The 14,157-nt window shown below is 38.2% G+C and overlaps 3 protein-coding genes across 6 annotated transcripts in view; all 3 read left to right on the forward strand.

Moving 5' to 3' along the window:
* Positions 1–14,157, forward strand: part of LOC136268605 (tripartite motif-containing protein 2-like) — a 168,841-nt gene that overhangs the window by 68,123 nt on the left and 86,561 nt on the right. The gene's annotated exons all lie outside the window — the stretch shown is intronic.
* Positions 1–14,157, forward strand: part of LOC136268604 (E3 ubiquitin-protein ligase TRIM71-like) — a 59,772-nt gene that overhangs the window by 14,939 nt on the left and 30,676 nt on the right. The window lies entirely within an intron of this gene.
* On the forward strand, positions 11,133–13,691 carry LOC136268591 (E3 ubiquitin-protein ligase TRIM71-like). Its single transcript, XM_066063967.1, has 2 exons — positions 11,133–11,262; positions 11,313–13,691. The coding sequence occupies exon 2, from the start codon at positions 11,809–11,811 to the stop codon at positions 13,537–13,539; it is 1,731 nt and encodes a 576-aa protein (XP_065920039.1). The 5' UTR covers positions 11,133–11,262; positions 11,313–11,808; the 3' UTR covers positions 13,540–13,691.

Genomic DNA, 14,157 nt, shown 5'->3' on the forward strand with positions numbered 1-14,157 from the left:
AACAATGCTTCATAGTGCCCATCAGTAAACCTGAAGAAAAGTTACGAAAAATAAAAATTCACATAAGTACAATGAAACCTCATTAATATGGCAGGCTGTGGGACCAAAAAATTTGGCCTGAATAACAAGGTGGCCTTATTAACGAGGTCATAAGTAATGCTTAGCTATATTTGGGACCTACTAGAGGTGGCCAATATAATGAGGTGGTCTTATTAAAGAGGTGGCCACTAAGTGAGGTTTCACTGTACATATAGTTCACAATATTGTGAACAATATTAATGGTTAACAATATACACTGAAACCTGCAGGTCACTTCTTGTGGAAGATTGCTCTCTACACAAAATGACACATTCAGAGATTGTATTTAGATGGATGATACAGTAACGCATTGTGACTTCAATACTCGTGATGTGTCACTGCTAGGCAGCAACCATATACACGGCACTGCCACATCGCACTTGCTCGCACACACAATTTTGCTAAAGATTTTACAAATTGATAATTAAGGGGTGTGGCAACTAGCTGTTTCGCTCACAAGACTGTGTGGCAGCTGTTTCCCTTCTGTACAAGTGGCCACCAAGACAGGTCCACTGTGGATGAAAGCCAGGCATTAGATATTTGGTATTTCATGTGTTGAAGACATTCCAGGGCTTCTGGTAGTCTCAAATCTCACCACAGTTTAACTCAGGCAGTGTTGTGGTCACCACTAAACTACTGGAATGCTGTGTTATGTTCATCTTATGCTTGGCTACTATATTGTAGAACTAAAATGGATACTCTGAAAAATGTATCCTATGGATAATGACTTCATCACTTTCTTCATCAGGAGCTTATAAGGACCAATAGTGAAACTTTTTACACTTGGGGCTGACAGTCAACTGCCTATGTCTGAAGCAGTGCTTTTGGTGCTCTAACAGATTGGCTGCCCCCTTGCTGCCAGCACTCACTGTCTCATACGCTCGAGGGGTCCGACACCTTCTAAAAAGCGTACGAGATTTCATATCAATTGCATGATTTCTGATTTCAAGGACTGATTTCTGATTTCAAAGTTGATTTCTGATTTCAAAGCTGATTTCTGATTTCCAGACGATTTCAGACATAAGTTTCTTTTACGGTTGATTTCCGTGATTTCACGGTTAATCACGTCATTTCCTTTCGGATTTCCGAGCGTTAAAATCTTGGTTAGAAGTCGTGGAAGTTGCTAGGAGATAAAGTTGAGCCTCGTAGAGCCTCTTTATTGCGTTGCCCGGTTGATCTGTCCTCGTGGTAGCGGTAAGTGTTTGTGTATCATGAGTGCCTGCTGTTTGCTTGAGGTGTTAAACCTCCTGTCTCACCACGTGTTGAACGGAGGTGTGAACTAGCTAGGAACATTCATGCATTGGTTCTGGATGCTATTAATACCAAGTAAGAGAGATATTTGATAACTGAGGAAAGCTTATCCTCCAGTTTAGCAAGTAGTTCCAATTGCAATCGAGATTAACTTTAGTTTACTGACACCTTTCCAGCATGCCTTGAAATCTAGCTAGCTTAAACTGATGATATGCTGTATCAATCAAAAAACAGATTAACCCATTATGTACAGCATGTACATATGAGCTATTGTGACTGACATTCCTAAGCCTATAGGTGTATCATCCATTGTTATAAAAGCATAACTTTGAGCCAATGCATATATTGTATTAAATATTAATCAGTGCTGTAAGTGGGTTACTACTGCTAACCCGCATGACCTGTTGACGTGGATTAGTAATCTGGATGAGACCCAGATGTGACCTGGATTGAGTAGTATAGACCCTGTGTAAAAATATGAAGTTAAAAAGATCCATAACTTCTCAGGTTTATTTGTTGCGTAGAGTATATTGAGGTTATAAGAATCATCTACAAGAAACAAAACATAGCTATGATGGATTAATAAGTAGGTGTGGCTCCACTTAAGCTTTTTACAACAGGCTTGCTTGCCAGACCAGTTACCTATAGCTTGACCTATATACAAACAGCAACATGACAGTGACAGTGGTTCTGTGCATATACCTGAAGGGTGAAATGCTTCTTCAATGAGTGGGCATGGCTCTGCATATTTCCCTGCATAACAAAATGCATTCTCATTTAGTAAGGTAGCTCCTTATTTTTGGCTATTTAAGTAGTGCATTGTTTGCATTTCTGTGATATCATCCTGGTCAGATCCAAGTATTCAATAAAAGGAATGAGACTCACTTGACCAGGGAAAACTTGAATGCTGATGACCCAGACAACCTGGATGACCTGGCTCACTTATATTACAATGCAGATATTGGTCATGAGGAATTGTCATAGTGGCAATTAGCATTGCTATTTAAATTGAATAATGCTATGGTGTTAATGGTGTTAATACCTGCGTAGTCAATAATGTGTACCTTAATAATTTAAGCAGAACCACATGATAACTAATGTAGCTAGCGTCATGACTGCATATACATGGGTTAAACTAATTAAGTATAGGATATACTGAAGTGTATATATATGCATTATATACTCTTCCTGCTAAACATTGTAAACTAATGTTTTGTGGCCCTTTTCTTTTTAGCTGCTAGCTCAGCCCACTTCTAGTAAATTCCATTGCTTGAAACCAACCAATCCTATATTTTCCAATATGAGTATTTGTACATAAGAAATCTTTGAGGTTTGAGCAGCTAAAAGGGTGTGAATGCTATTAAGAAGTGATAGTTCCCTTGGTGACTTATACTGGCTGTAATCTAATATTGTCTCTCATTCAGTAGCATATTTATGTATAGTTGGCTATTGTTAACATATACTCCCTGTAGGTCTTTCAAGGTAAAGAGCTATGGACGACAGCTTAAGCGAATCTAATTCTGAAGAGCTGATAATTGTGTCAAAAGAAGAAGAGGCTCGTCTTGCTTTGAAAAATGAGCTGCCTGATTATGTTGTCGAAAGTTTTATGGCTACTGGTTATGACACACTACAAGTAATTTCCAAAATGGATACCAGTAGGAATCCTGGAAATTCTTTACAGGAAGTTAAAGAATTTATTTCTACAGAATTTGCTGGAGACCCTCACTTTCAACGTGGTGTTACAAGCAATGGCACTTTCAAATTTTTGCCTGGCCACCGACAAAGGATTGTTGATTTTGTTGAAGCAAATAGAAAGAAACTAGATCAAGAGGAAAAAGCTAAACGATTGAATTGTAAGCGATCCAGTGGTAAGAGTAATATTGCCATTCCTTTCAAACAAAAAATGGCTAAGAGCGATACAAATTTGGCAGATACAAATTCTTCTAAATCAAATGATGGCTTAAATCAAGCAAAAGCAGTGGCAATGGTGCGCCAACAGATTTGCAAGTGGCAAAGAGAAGGAAAAAATCCTAATCATTTAACGATAAAAGATTTTAAAGAAAACGAACATTTTGAAGTCAAATCTGTTGCCTCTGAAGACACCGATAGCTCTTGTTCTGGTCCTAACTTTCGTGTCTATATTTATTGCACTTTATGTCATAAAAATTACACGCTTGGTTTCAAAGATGGAGGAGCACTTTTATCTAATTACACTCGACATATCCCCAAGTGTATTAAAAATAATCTAAAGACATCTAAAGATAACACCATCCATAATTTTTTCACACCTAAGACAGCATCTAAAGCTGATTCCAAGTGCTCACAAACAAAGCTTAAAGCTGGTCGGGATGATGTTTCAGATTTTGCTGATGTTTTGCCTACAGAAAATCCATGCTTACCATTGCCTGAACAAAGCAGTACTAGTTCTTCGTGTCCTTCTTCAAGTGTTTCTCCAGACAATGTTCCTACGTTAACATCAGTAGATAAAAATGTTCAGATTGATAGCATTAAATGTTCAACCATTCCCAAACAAGCCATGCAAACACAGTCAAATAATAGCGATTCTACTGTGCCGGTTTTTCGGATCCCCCCTCCTGCTCGCAGTTAAACAATGAGATAGGAGGGGGTGCATCATTTAATTGTCCAAAAGCAGTTAAACCCCACACTGATTGGTCTAGGACAACTCGGAAAAAGCTGTCATTATTAAAGGCAGGAAGTGACCCAGCTCAAAACAAGATTACAGATTTTTGTGATATTTTGCACAATGTTAAATCCTTAATAGAATGCAATCCAGATGTAATGGAAGAGTGCCCATCTACTGAAACTTTTACTGCTGTATTCCAAAGGTTGATTGCCAATGCTGAAAGGAATTTGAACAAACAACCACAACAAGTAAGGCATGATATAATACTAAAAAAGTTTGCAACTTCACTTTTCATTTACTGTGGATCACGAGCATATACCTTTATACATAACAACATGCCACAAGCACTGCCTAGTCTCCGGACAGTCCAAAGGTTTGTTGCTAAGGATTACCAACCAATCCATGAAGGAGTTTTCAGATTTGATGAGTTACTTAACCATTTGATTGCTTTTAAATGCCCCAAAATAGTAAGTATTGGTGAAGATGCTACTCGGGTCATCAAAAAAGTGCAGTACGATGTAGAATCTGATAAACTTGTTGGCTTTGTTTTACCCTGCTGTGATAATGGTTTACCTCAAAGTGATGCTTTCATTGCTACTGATTTTGAGTCTATGCAAGAGTTTTTCAGTGTTTCAAGTGTAGCGAAATATGCATTTGTTTATATGGTGAAACCACTTACAGACAAAGTCCCAGCATTTTGTTTGTCTTGCATTGGAACGGATAATAGATTCAGTGCTGAACTAGTGCTAAAACGATGGAATTACATTAACAGTGAACTCAAAAGCCGAGGTATTCATCTCCTAAGCATTGGTGCAGATGGAGATTCAAGGGAACTGAAAACAATGCAAGTGTCCACACAATTACTGTCTTCCTCCCCAGGATCCCTGTCCAGAATGTCTCCAGCTGCTAACACAATTGAAATACCATCAACCTGGAGTTCTTGGTTTCTTTTGAAACGACCAACATCGATAGCATTTATACAAGATCCAGTTCACGTTGCTGTTAAGCTTAAATCAAGATTGCTAAGACCATCAATTGTTTTGCCATTAGGTAAATTTGCTGCTGGAAATCACCATTTACGAATTGTACAAAGTGCGTTTTCGAAAGACCAACATGGTTTGCGAGAAAGAGATGTTAATCATAAAGATAAACAGAACTATGAAGCCGTCACACGAATGACCAGTAATTCTGTCATGGAAATATTGATGAGTATCCCAGATGCCAAAGGTACTGTTGTATATTTGAGAATAATGAAGTCAATTACAGACACATTTTTAGACAAGAGCCTAGAATGTTTGGTAAGAGTAGAGAAGGCATGGTATTGTGTTGTTTTTTTACGGTACTGGCGTCAGTGGGTATTGCTCTGCCCAGAGTACAATCTTTCTGATAATTTCATCACCTGCAATACCTACACATGTGTGGAACTGAATGCTCACTCACTAATTGTGTACATCCTGTCATTGCAAGCTGTCTATGCATCAGACAGTAATAGTTTTCTCCCATGGATTCTAGGATCACAGTGCTGTGAGAAAGTATTTCGTTCCGCTAGGAGCATGAGCAGCGTGTTTTCTACTGTCATTAACTTTGGAATGTTAGGGTTGTTACAAAGGCTCCACAGACTACATGTTCAAGGGATCCTGGAATCTGAGTCAGAAGAAACAGAAATTAGATATCCTGAGTCTCACAAAAGAAAAGAAGGATACTCAAACACCGTGTATCACAATGTTGCTTCTATCTCACTTGAAGACATTTCAAAATCTGTTGACAAAGCGTTAGATGATGCTAAGAAAAGTATTGACGAATTAGGAATGTCACAGCTACTGAAAGCTAATGATAAGTGGGATAAACAGCCAGTATTTTTTCTGAAAGAGAATGAGTTAGTAAAAGAAGAGAATGATGATCACGAAGAAGAAGTCTCTGAGTCAGCTGTGCCAGAGGAGGAACCATCTCCTGAAGATTCAAGAGAAGTAGCATCTGGAATTCTCAAACTTTCCAAAGCCAAAATCATTGATGGTAACACTGCTGAATATTTGAATGCTTTGCACTCTGCGTCGTTTAAAAAAATAGAAGCCAGTGGACTACCAGTATATGAAATGCAGTCAACTTCCTCCACAAAACACCCATCTAAAGTAAAGCACTCTCGTTTTGTGGAAGTATGCAGTGGTGACAAGAGTGTATATATTCATAAGACCACAGCAGTTTGGCTACTTCAAGAAACTGAACGGGTTTCTAGTGACCGTCTGCTTCGTGTGAGAAGCAAACAGCCTTTCTGTACAAATTCTAAACCAGCAAAGACCCAACTCCCTTCCGTAATGCATCCGATAGTGAACTCATCTGTTACTGTCGGTGACATGTGTGTCTTCAGAACAGCTGCAAATGAATGGAAAATTGGACGTACACTTCAGTTTTCATACTATCAAGAAAAAAAAGTAAGTGCTAAACAATACCGTGGCTTAACTGCTGATGTTTTGAACCCAAACATTGTTGTACTGTGTAGCTGGTACACTGCATTGACGAATGAAAATCATGAATTTCCACAAAAATTTATTCTTTCTAATGAAACTACTCATATGCACATTTCCATGAAGATGTACTTGTGTACTATACCAAACACAGCATACTTTGGAAATTTAGGTGATTCTCCTACAATCCAGAGTGGTATTAGCCAAACCAATTCAGATAACATGAAACTGATAACATCAGAAGAGTTCACTCTTAATTCAAGTACCCTTTTAACTATTCAAAACATTTTTCAGGACAGCCAACATGCCGATAACCATACATCTGCTAACAGTAGAAATTCTCCAATACTTATAAACGATGGCGACATACCTGTATCTAATGCTGAAGTGAAATTACAATGGACAATATGTGGAAGAATCATGCTTATCAGCAAAGACAAACAGCTGATACTCAATGGGAGTAAACTGAAGGACAATCACATAAATGCATTTCACAATGTAGCAAAGATGCAATTTCCTCTAATTGGAGGATTACACAATACTTTAATACTCAACAAAACCTTGTTGAATGTGAGAGATTTTACACAATCTTTGCAAATTTTATTTATTTCTGATCAATCACATTGGGCGTTACTACAAGTTGAAGGTAGTAATGTTTGTTTATATGATTCGATATTTACATCTGCCAGCAAAGATACTCTGAAAACTATTGCAAGGTTAATTCAATCCAAGGAAAAGTATTTTGATGTTACAATTATGAATGTTCAAAGACAAGCAAATTCCGTGGATTGTGGGCTTTATGCCACAGCAATGCTTTCTAGCTTACTATTGGGCCAAGACCCAACAACAGTGGTGTATAATCCAGCAGAGTTACGTTTACACTTGACTGAAATTCTGAAGCACAACAAGATATCATTATTTCCAACTATAAAAACTCGGAAAAGGGCTGCTACAATAGCTCGTGTAGAGAAATGCTACATTTATTGTGTTTGTAGACTGCCAGATAGTGGTGGCGAGGATATGATCTGCTGTGACAATTGTGATGAATGGTATCATACTGCATGTTTGAGCATTTCAAATCTATCTGTGATAGGGGAAACGTGGTACTGTAATCAGTGTAACAGTAAAAAGACTTGAGTTTTGATGGATACGTGTATCTTATATTATAATTCTATAGTCATATCATTTACTTGAATAAAATGATTCAAACACACAATAAATACTATAACATTATTTTACTGCATGGGTTGTATAAAAGAATCTTTATAACAGCAACATAATTCCAGCTGTATAATACGTAGCTGTACAAGTACATGATACTTATTATAATGAGTCTAAATACCATGCATGGAGGCAAGCATTTCTCCTGATGAAGTGATCAAGTTTTTATCCACCTTTGCATATTAACTTGCAGTAGCTATGGTATAGTGCAATCGCCTTCTTAATTCTTGTTACGGATGAATCTGCAAAAAGATTGATTGACTTTATCACTTAGCTATGCACAAACAGCTAAAATTAGATAGTCTAGATTTTTTTGTCAAGTTCACCTACCTGTTACACCTAGTCTGGCACCTAGCTATGTACAGCTAGCTGTATGATGGCTAATCAATGATTGTTATTGTTATCACAGCTTTAGCTACAGTTGAAGTTCAGTAATGTTGGAAGGTATACATGTGATGGTAGTGGGTAGTTTAGAAATAGCAATGCTGGAAGTATAATAGTTGTCTAGATCTGCTTGAGGGTTGTATGGATTCTAGTGTCTTGCTATAGACGGGCACCTCATCAAGCTCTTGGTCGAGCAGCGGCATAGCTAGCTAGCCGAGAGCCGAGTATAGCAGCCCAACTGCATGAGTCAAGGCCAATGAATCCTCAAATAATCACAAGTATGGAAATCCGTGACAAGTATAGCATCTCGAATTAATCAGCAGAAGTGAGTACATAATCATATCAACCTGAAAGAGCGAGCGAAGAGAGAGTGAAAATCATGATTTCATTGTGATTTCACGTGATTTCTTGGCAATTGTGTGATTTCTGATTTTGTTAACTGATTTCTGATTTCAGCAACTGATTTCTGATTTCAAAACTGATTTCAGCCGAGAGCGTACGTGATTTCAACAGGTGTCGGACCCCTCGCATACGCTGTCATACACTAAATCCATCTCTATAGCCAGTTAGAACAGCATGCTTCTTACCTTTTTTAAGGCCGCATAATGCAGCCACCTCTTTAAAAGGCAAGGTCAGAAAATTTTGTCCCTACGGCCTGAATAATGACCAGTTTCACTGTACTATTAGTGATTAGTGATCATGGGGGATTATTTATTAAGATACTAAGATATACAAACGCTACAACCTCTAAATATAGCAGTAAATTTTTTACCCTGGTCCAATGTCTCGTAATAATCGTGACTTCGTGAGAGACTCTACTGTGACAAATACATGTTCTGCATGTTTATCATGATATGTGCTAATCGCCTTTTTACAATTAAGTTTTACAACACAAATACATGTATAATTAAACTCACCAATTGCGACTAAATCCCTTCAACACGAAAAGACAAGGAATGAGACAACCTTGGAGACAACAGCCACACAAGCCTATTCTGGTGCGTTTATTTAGTAGTAATATAAATTTTAAAGGCGTTTATTTACAACAGGACATAATTACGCGCCCCTCTATTGTCTCTGTACATACTTGCCTATTCTTTACTATTCTCATTTCATTTCACAAGATCTCTTGGCAGGGGCGTAGCTTCTTCACTTGAATTAGTCAATGCTTGAAGTAGATCGAGATACTCTAATAGAACACATGTGCTAAATGGGTGTCCTGTGGCTTTGCAGCAAGGCAGGTTTACTTTTCGTCATGATGCTGTTTTATTATGTTTGATGTCTGAGTTGCAAGCTTGTTTGGATAATGTAGAAATATTTGCTGATTTGGATGGCAAACGTGCGTCTGACTCTCCTCCTGCCACCATTCCCCCTGCTGTACTAGTGTGTTCTCACCGACCTGACATTGTTATATATAATGCAGAAATGAAATCTGTTGTACTTCTGGAACTTACCTTCCCATTTAATTCTCGTGCTGACCTTTCTGCTGCACGAGAACGTAAGCAGGAGAAGCCAGAATATCTGCAAATTATTGCTGAGCTTGACCGCTTGGGTTTTGTTAGTCATTACCACACAGTTGAAATTGGTTGCCTTGGCCATTACCTTACAGAGACAGTAACATCTATGAAAAGAGTTTCAAATCTGAGTTTTTCCAAGACGAAAGCATTGCTTGATAGAGCAGCTGCTGTGGCTATAACTTCCTCTCAGAGAATCTTTTATGCACGTAGTAATCCAACCTGGACACTTTAAGTTAAGTTTTGTAGTTAATTATTTTTGTATGTATCCTTGCCATGCCTACGCGGATCTTATCTTTGTAGTCGCATGTGTCCGAGGCTCTGTATGTAATTTTGTCATTTCATCATTATTCTGATGGTTTCAAAAAAAAAAAAAAAAAAAAAAAAAAAGTCACATTTCTACAAGTGCCATATTTTTATATTGTAAAGTCTGTAAGTAGCTAGTAATTTAAACTATACAATCCGATGCTAAGCAGAAGTTGTAACTATGCTAAATATTGATTGCTGTGTTACAGCTGTTTTGTGACTGCTCTAATAGAGTATCTTGATCGTTTCAATGCAGTACAAGATGAAAGGCAAAGTGTTGTTAAGGGTTTACTAGTTAAAATGGGTGTTAGTTGACTGCAGTTGCATGCCACTAACAGGGCCGTCCAGAGAAATTAGAGGGCCCAGGGAAAAGAGTTAAAGAGGGGCCCAGGGGCAAGGAAGGGTCTAGATCCTGACTGCTCTATTAGAGTATATCGATCTTTCTTTAAACAGGTATTCAAGTGGCCCCTTTCGGGCTGTGGCAGGGGGCAAAATACCCCAGTTACCCCCAATGTGGGCGGCCCTGGCCACTAAAATTACAGTTATATTTTAATATTCTGTCACTGTAATCTGGGGTTTCTGTCAAAACCATGGAAACTCATGCACCTACTGTTATCAACAGTGCATTGCTTATTCTAACAAAAAGTATTGAAATCCCATCCAAAAACAGCTTATAGCTGTAAAAAAAGTGCGCGTCCAAGTAAAGCAGAGTCAGTTAACTGCGACAAAAAGTAATGATATCATAATGCGGCCATGTGCGAAGTGTGCAAGTTGTAAAATTAATATTAGCTAATCAGATAATACAATGTTATTGTTAAAGTGTTAATGAGAACTATGTGATGCTGCTAGTTTTTAAGTGTGTGAGCATCTTCATAAATGCCACATAAATTTAATTCTCAATAAAGCAATGTGTATAGATTCTCTGATAGTAATAAATAGTTTGAGTTTGGCCGCCTTTCCTGTATACAGCAATGTTATGAACAAGGAAAGGTGGCCAAACTCAAACTATTTATTACTATCAGAGAATCTATAGCTACACATTGCTTTATTGAGAATTAAATTTATGTGGCATTTATGAAGATGCTCACACACTTAAAAACTAGCAGCATCACATAGTTTATTATCTCTGTATTATCTGATTAGCTAATATTAATTTTACAACTTGCACACTTCGCACATGGCCGCATTATGATATCATTACTTTTTGTCGCAGTTAACGGTGCACCCAGTTAACTCTGCTTTACTTGGACGCGCATTTTTTTTACAGCTATAAGCTGTTTTTGGATGGGATTTCATACAAATATTATGAACTCTTGACTATACTAGTCTAGGGTTTCTGTTTGGCCTATTTACTCAGATAGCAGTCGATAATCTCGCGACCTGTTTTGCACGAGTATCGAAGGTAAACAAATACATGTACACTGCTGCTGTGCATTTATCCTTTGGCTACAGGCAGTCGAGTTTCCTCAGCTCCGAACCGCATAAAAATAGCCGCAGAACGAATGAAGAAGGTAGCTGGTCACCTGAATTGTGCAGTGTGTTACGAAGTGTACAAGAAGCCCAAATATCTCCCTTGTTATCACTCGTACTGTGAAGGATGTATAGAAAAACTACAGAGAGGTTCTAACATCATTTGCCCCGAGTGTAGAGAAACGAGTGTGGTGCCTGCAGGAGGTGTGAAGGAATTACCAAACAATTTCTTCATTAATCGTCTACTAGATGAGGTGGATTTGAAACGTAAAGTGGAGGGAGAAGAGGAAGCAAAGTGTGACGCGTGCGTAGAGGAGGGTAAAGCAGTAGTGTTGTGTGTCGATTGTGTGCAATTCCTTTGTGATGTGTGTACCAATCTCACAAGCGCTTGAAGGTGTACCAAGACCACAGTGTATTTGAACTGGTTGAATTACAGTCAAAGAAGAAACAGGTTGATGTCCGACTCAAAGCAAAATCCATGTTATGCCCTGACCATGATCTGGAGATGAATTTCTTCTGTGAGACATGTGACCAGCTTGTGTGTCACTACTGTATTACCATTGAGCACACTGGACATGTGCACAATTCTGTGAAAGTGATGGCAAAGAAACACAGGAAGGAACTGGAGAAGATGATTGAACCAGTTGAGGAAATGATCAACAAGTTGTCTACATCACGTGAGAAGGTGGTAGCTGCTGGGGAGAAGATTGGAGCACAGGCCAGTGAAGTTGATCAACAGATTGACTTGTATTATGATGAACTACACCAACGACTAGAACAACAAAGAGAAGAACTAAAGAACAAGTCACGAGAATTGTCAACTAAGAAGAGAAAAGCAATTTCAGTTCAGTTGGAAGAAATGGATTTCACTAAAGCACAAATGTTGAGTGTGAAGGAGCTGAATGATGCAGTGAAGAATGGATCAGACCAGGAAACATTGTTCATGAAGAAACAAGTAGGTGATGATGTGAAGAAACTAACTAACTGTTATAGCAAGTTGAAGACTAAACCAGTCGAGTTAGCCACAATGGTGTTTGCTCCTATGAAAGAATACAAAAAGTCATTTCCACAGTTTGGCCGATTGTTTGAAGATGTTCCCATACCAAACAATTGTGAGGTCACAGATATTCCTACACGACCACTTGTTGGTAGCAAGATTGGCTTTACCATCATCACCAAGAATCATAACAATGATCGTTGTTCCAAGGGAGGTAGTCACGTTATTGTACAGGCACAATCAAGCAGGGGAGGAGATGTTGTTCCAGTAGAAGTGAAGGATAACAATGATGGGAGCTACTCTGCATCTTTTGTAACTAAACAAGTTGGAGAAGTGAAGTTGTCAATTACCATTGAAGGGAATCATATTAAAGGAAGCCCCTACACTATTATGGTGTACCCAAATTACAAAACTATGAACAAACCCAAGAAGATAGTGAATGATGATGGGAAGATGGGCAAGCCATGGGGTATTGCATTTGGTAAGGATGGAGTGTGGGCAGTAGCAGATTGGAGCAATAATTGTGTATGTATATTTGACAGTCAAGACAAGTTGATTAGAAAATTTGGTCAACATGGAACTGGCAATGGTCAACTGAATGGTCCAGTAGGGATAGCATGTGATGCCAATAACCACTTGTATGTGGCTGATTATGAAAACCACAGGGTGCAGAAGTTTGACATCAATGGTAGGTACTTGTTGCAGTTTGGACATCGAGGATCAAATAATGGTCAACTGAACCATCCAATAGGTGTCATAGTCCACAATGATAAAGTGTTTGTTGCTGATAGTTGCAATCATCGTGTCTCAGTATTTCATCTTGATGGTCAGTTCATCCACACTATTGGATCAGGACAATTGAGTAGTTCCTATGATGTAACAGTCACTACTACAGATCAATTACTTGTTGCTGATCATGATGACAATTGCATCTCCAGGTTTACACTTGATGGTACATTTGTGGACAAGTTTGGTGATGGTCAACTAAAGTTACCAACTGCACTTACCACCGATCAGTTTGGCTTTATTCTTGTAACAGACTTTGGTAACAATCGTGTATCAATTTTTGACCAAGATGGAGTGTTTGTACACAGCTTTGGATCCCGTGGTTCTGCTAGTGGTCAATTCTCTAGACCTGATGGAATAGCTGTTAGTCCCAACAATGATGTGTATGTTACTGACTATAACAACAAAAGAGTTCAGATCTTTTGAAATAGACACACTTTAGCTAGTTGTGTTGGATTTTACTCTGATAACATACAGGTAGTGTTAGTTTAGTTTTGTACACACACTCGTGTATGTATTAACATGTGTGATATTCTGCTATAATTATGTATATTGCAAAAAATATTTAATTGATGATATATTGGGACTTTAGAATTTATAATGTTGCTGATTGTGTGTGCACAATGGAAAAGAAATTATTCTGTGATTTTGTATTTCCAAAGAATATTTAAGTGAACATGTAAATTCTAATGTCTTGTGTGATTATAGAAGAGCCACTATGGGTTTCAGGGATTAACTGTGATAGTTACAAATGCAGCTATGACTCTAATCTGACCCCTCCCCTCCATTCTTCAGTTACCATAACCTCCGAGAGCCATAAAAGCTCAGCTTGATGTTAATTAGTGAGCATGTTGCAATTTAGATTATCAGTGTTACATCAAATTATAATTCTCCTTCAATGTCACTATAACTACATGACTCCTTTATCTGAACATACACTGTTTAAAGTATACTTAAATTTTCTGTAAGTCACATGTGTCCACCACTTACTGATCATGTGCACACTAGTTTCCATCTTCACCATATCTTCTACTAAATTAGATC

Source organism: Dysidea avara, chromosome 10 (assembly GCF_963678975.1).
Source record: "Dysidea avara chromosome 10, odDysAvar1.4, whole genome shotgun sequence".
Taxonomy (NCBI): domain Eukaryota; kingdom Metazoa; phylum Porifera; class Demospongiae; order Dictyoceratida; family Dysideidae; genus Dysidea; species Dysidea avara.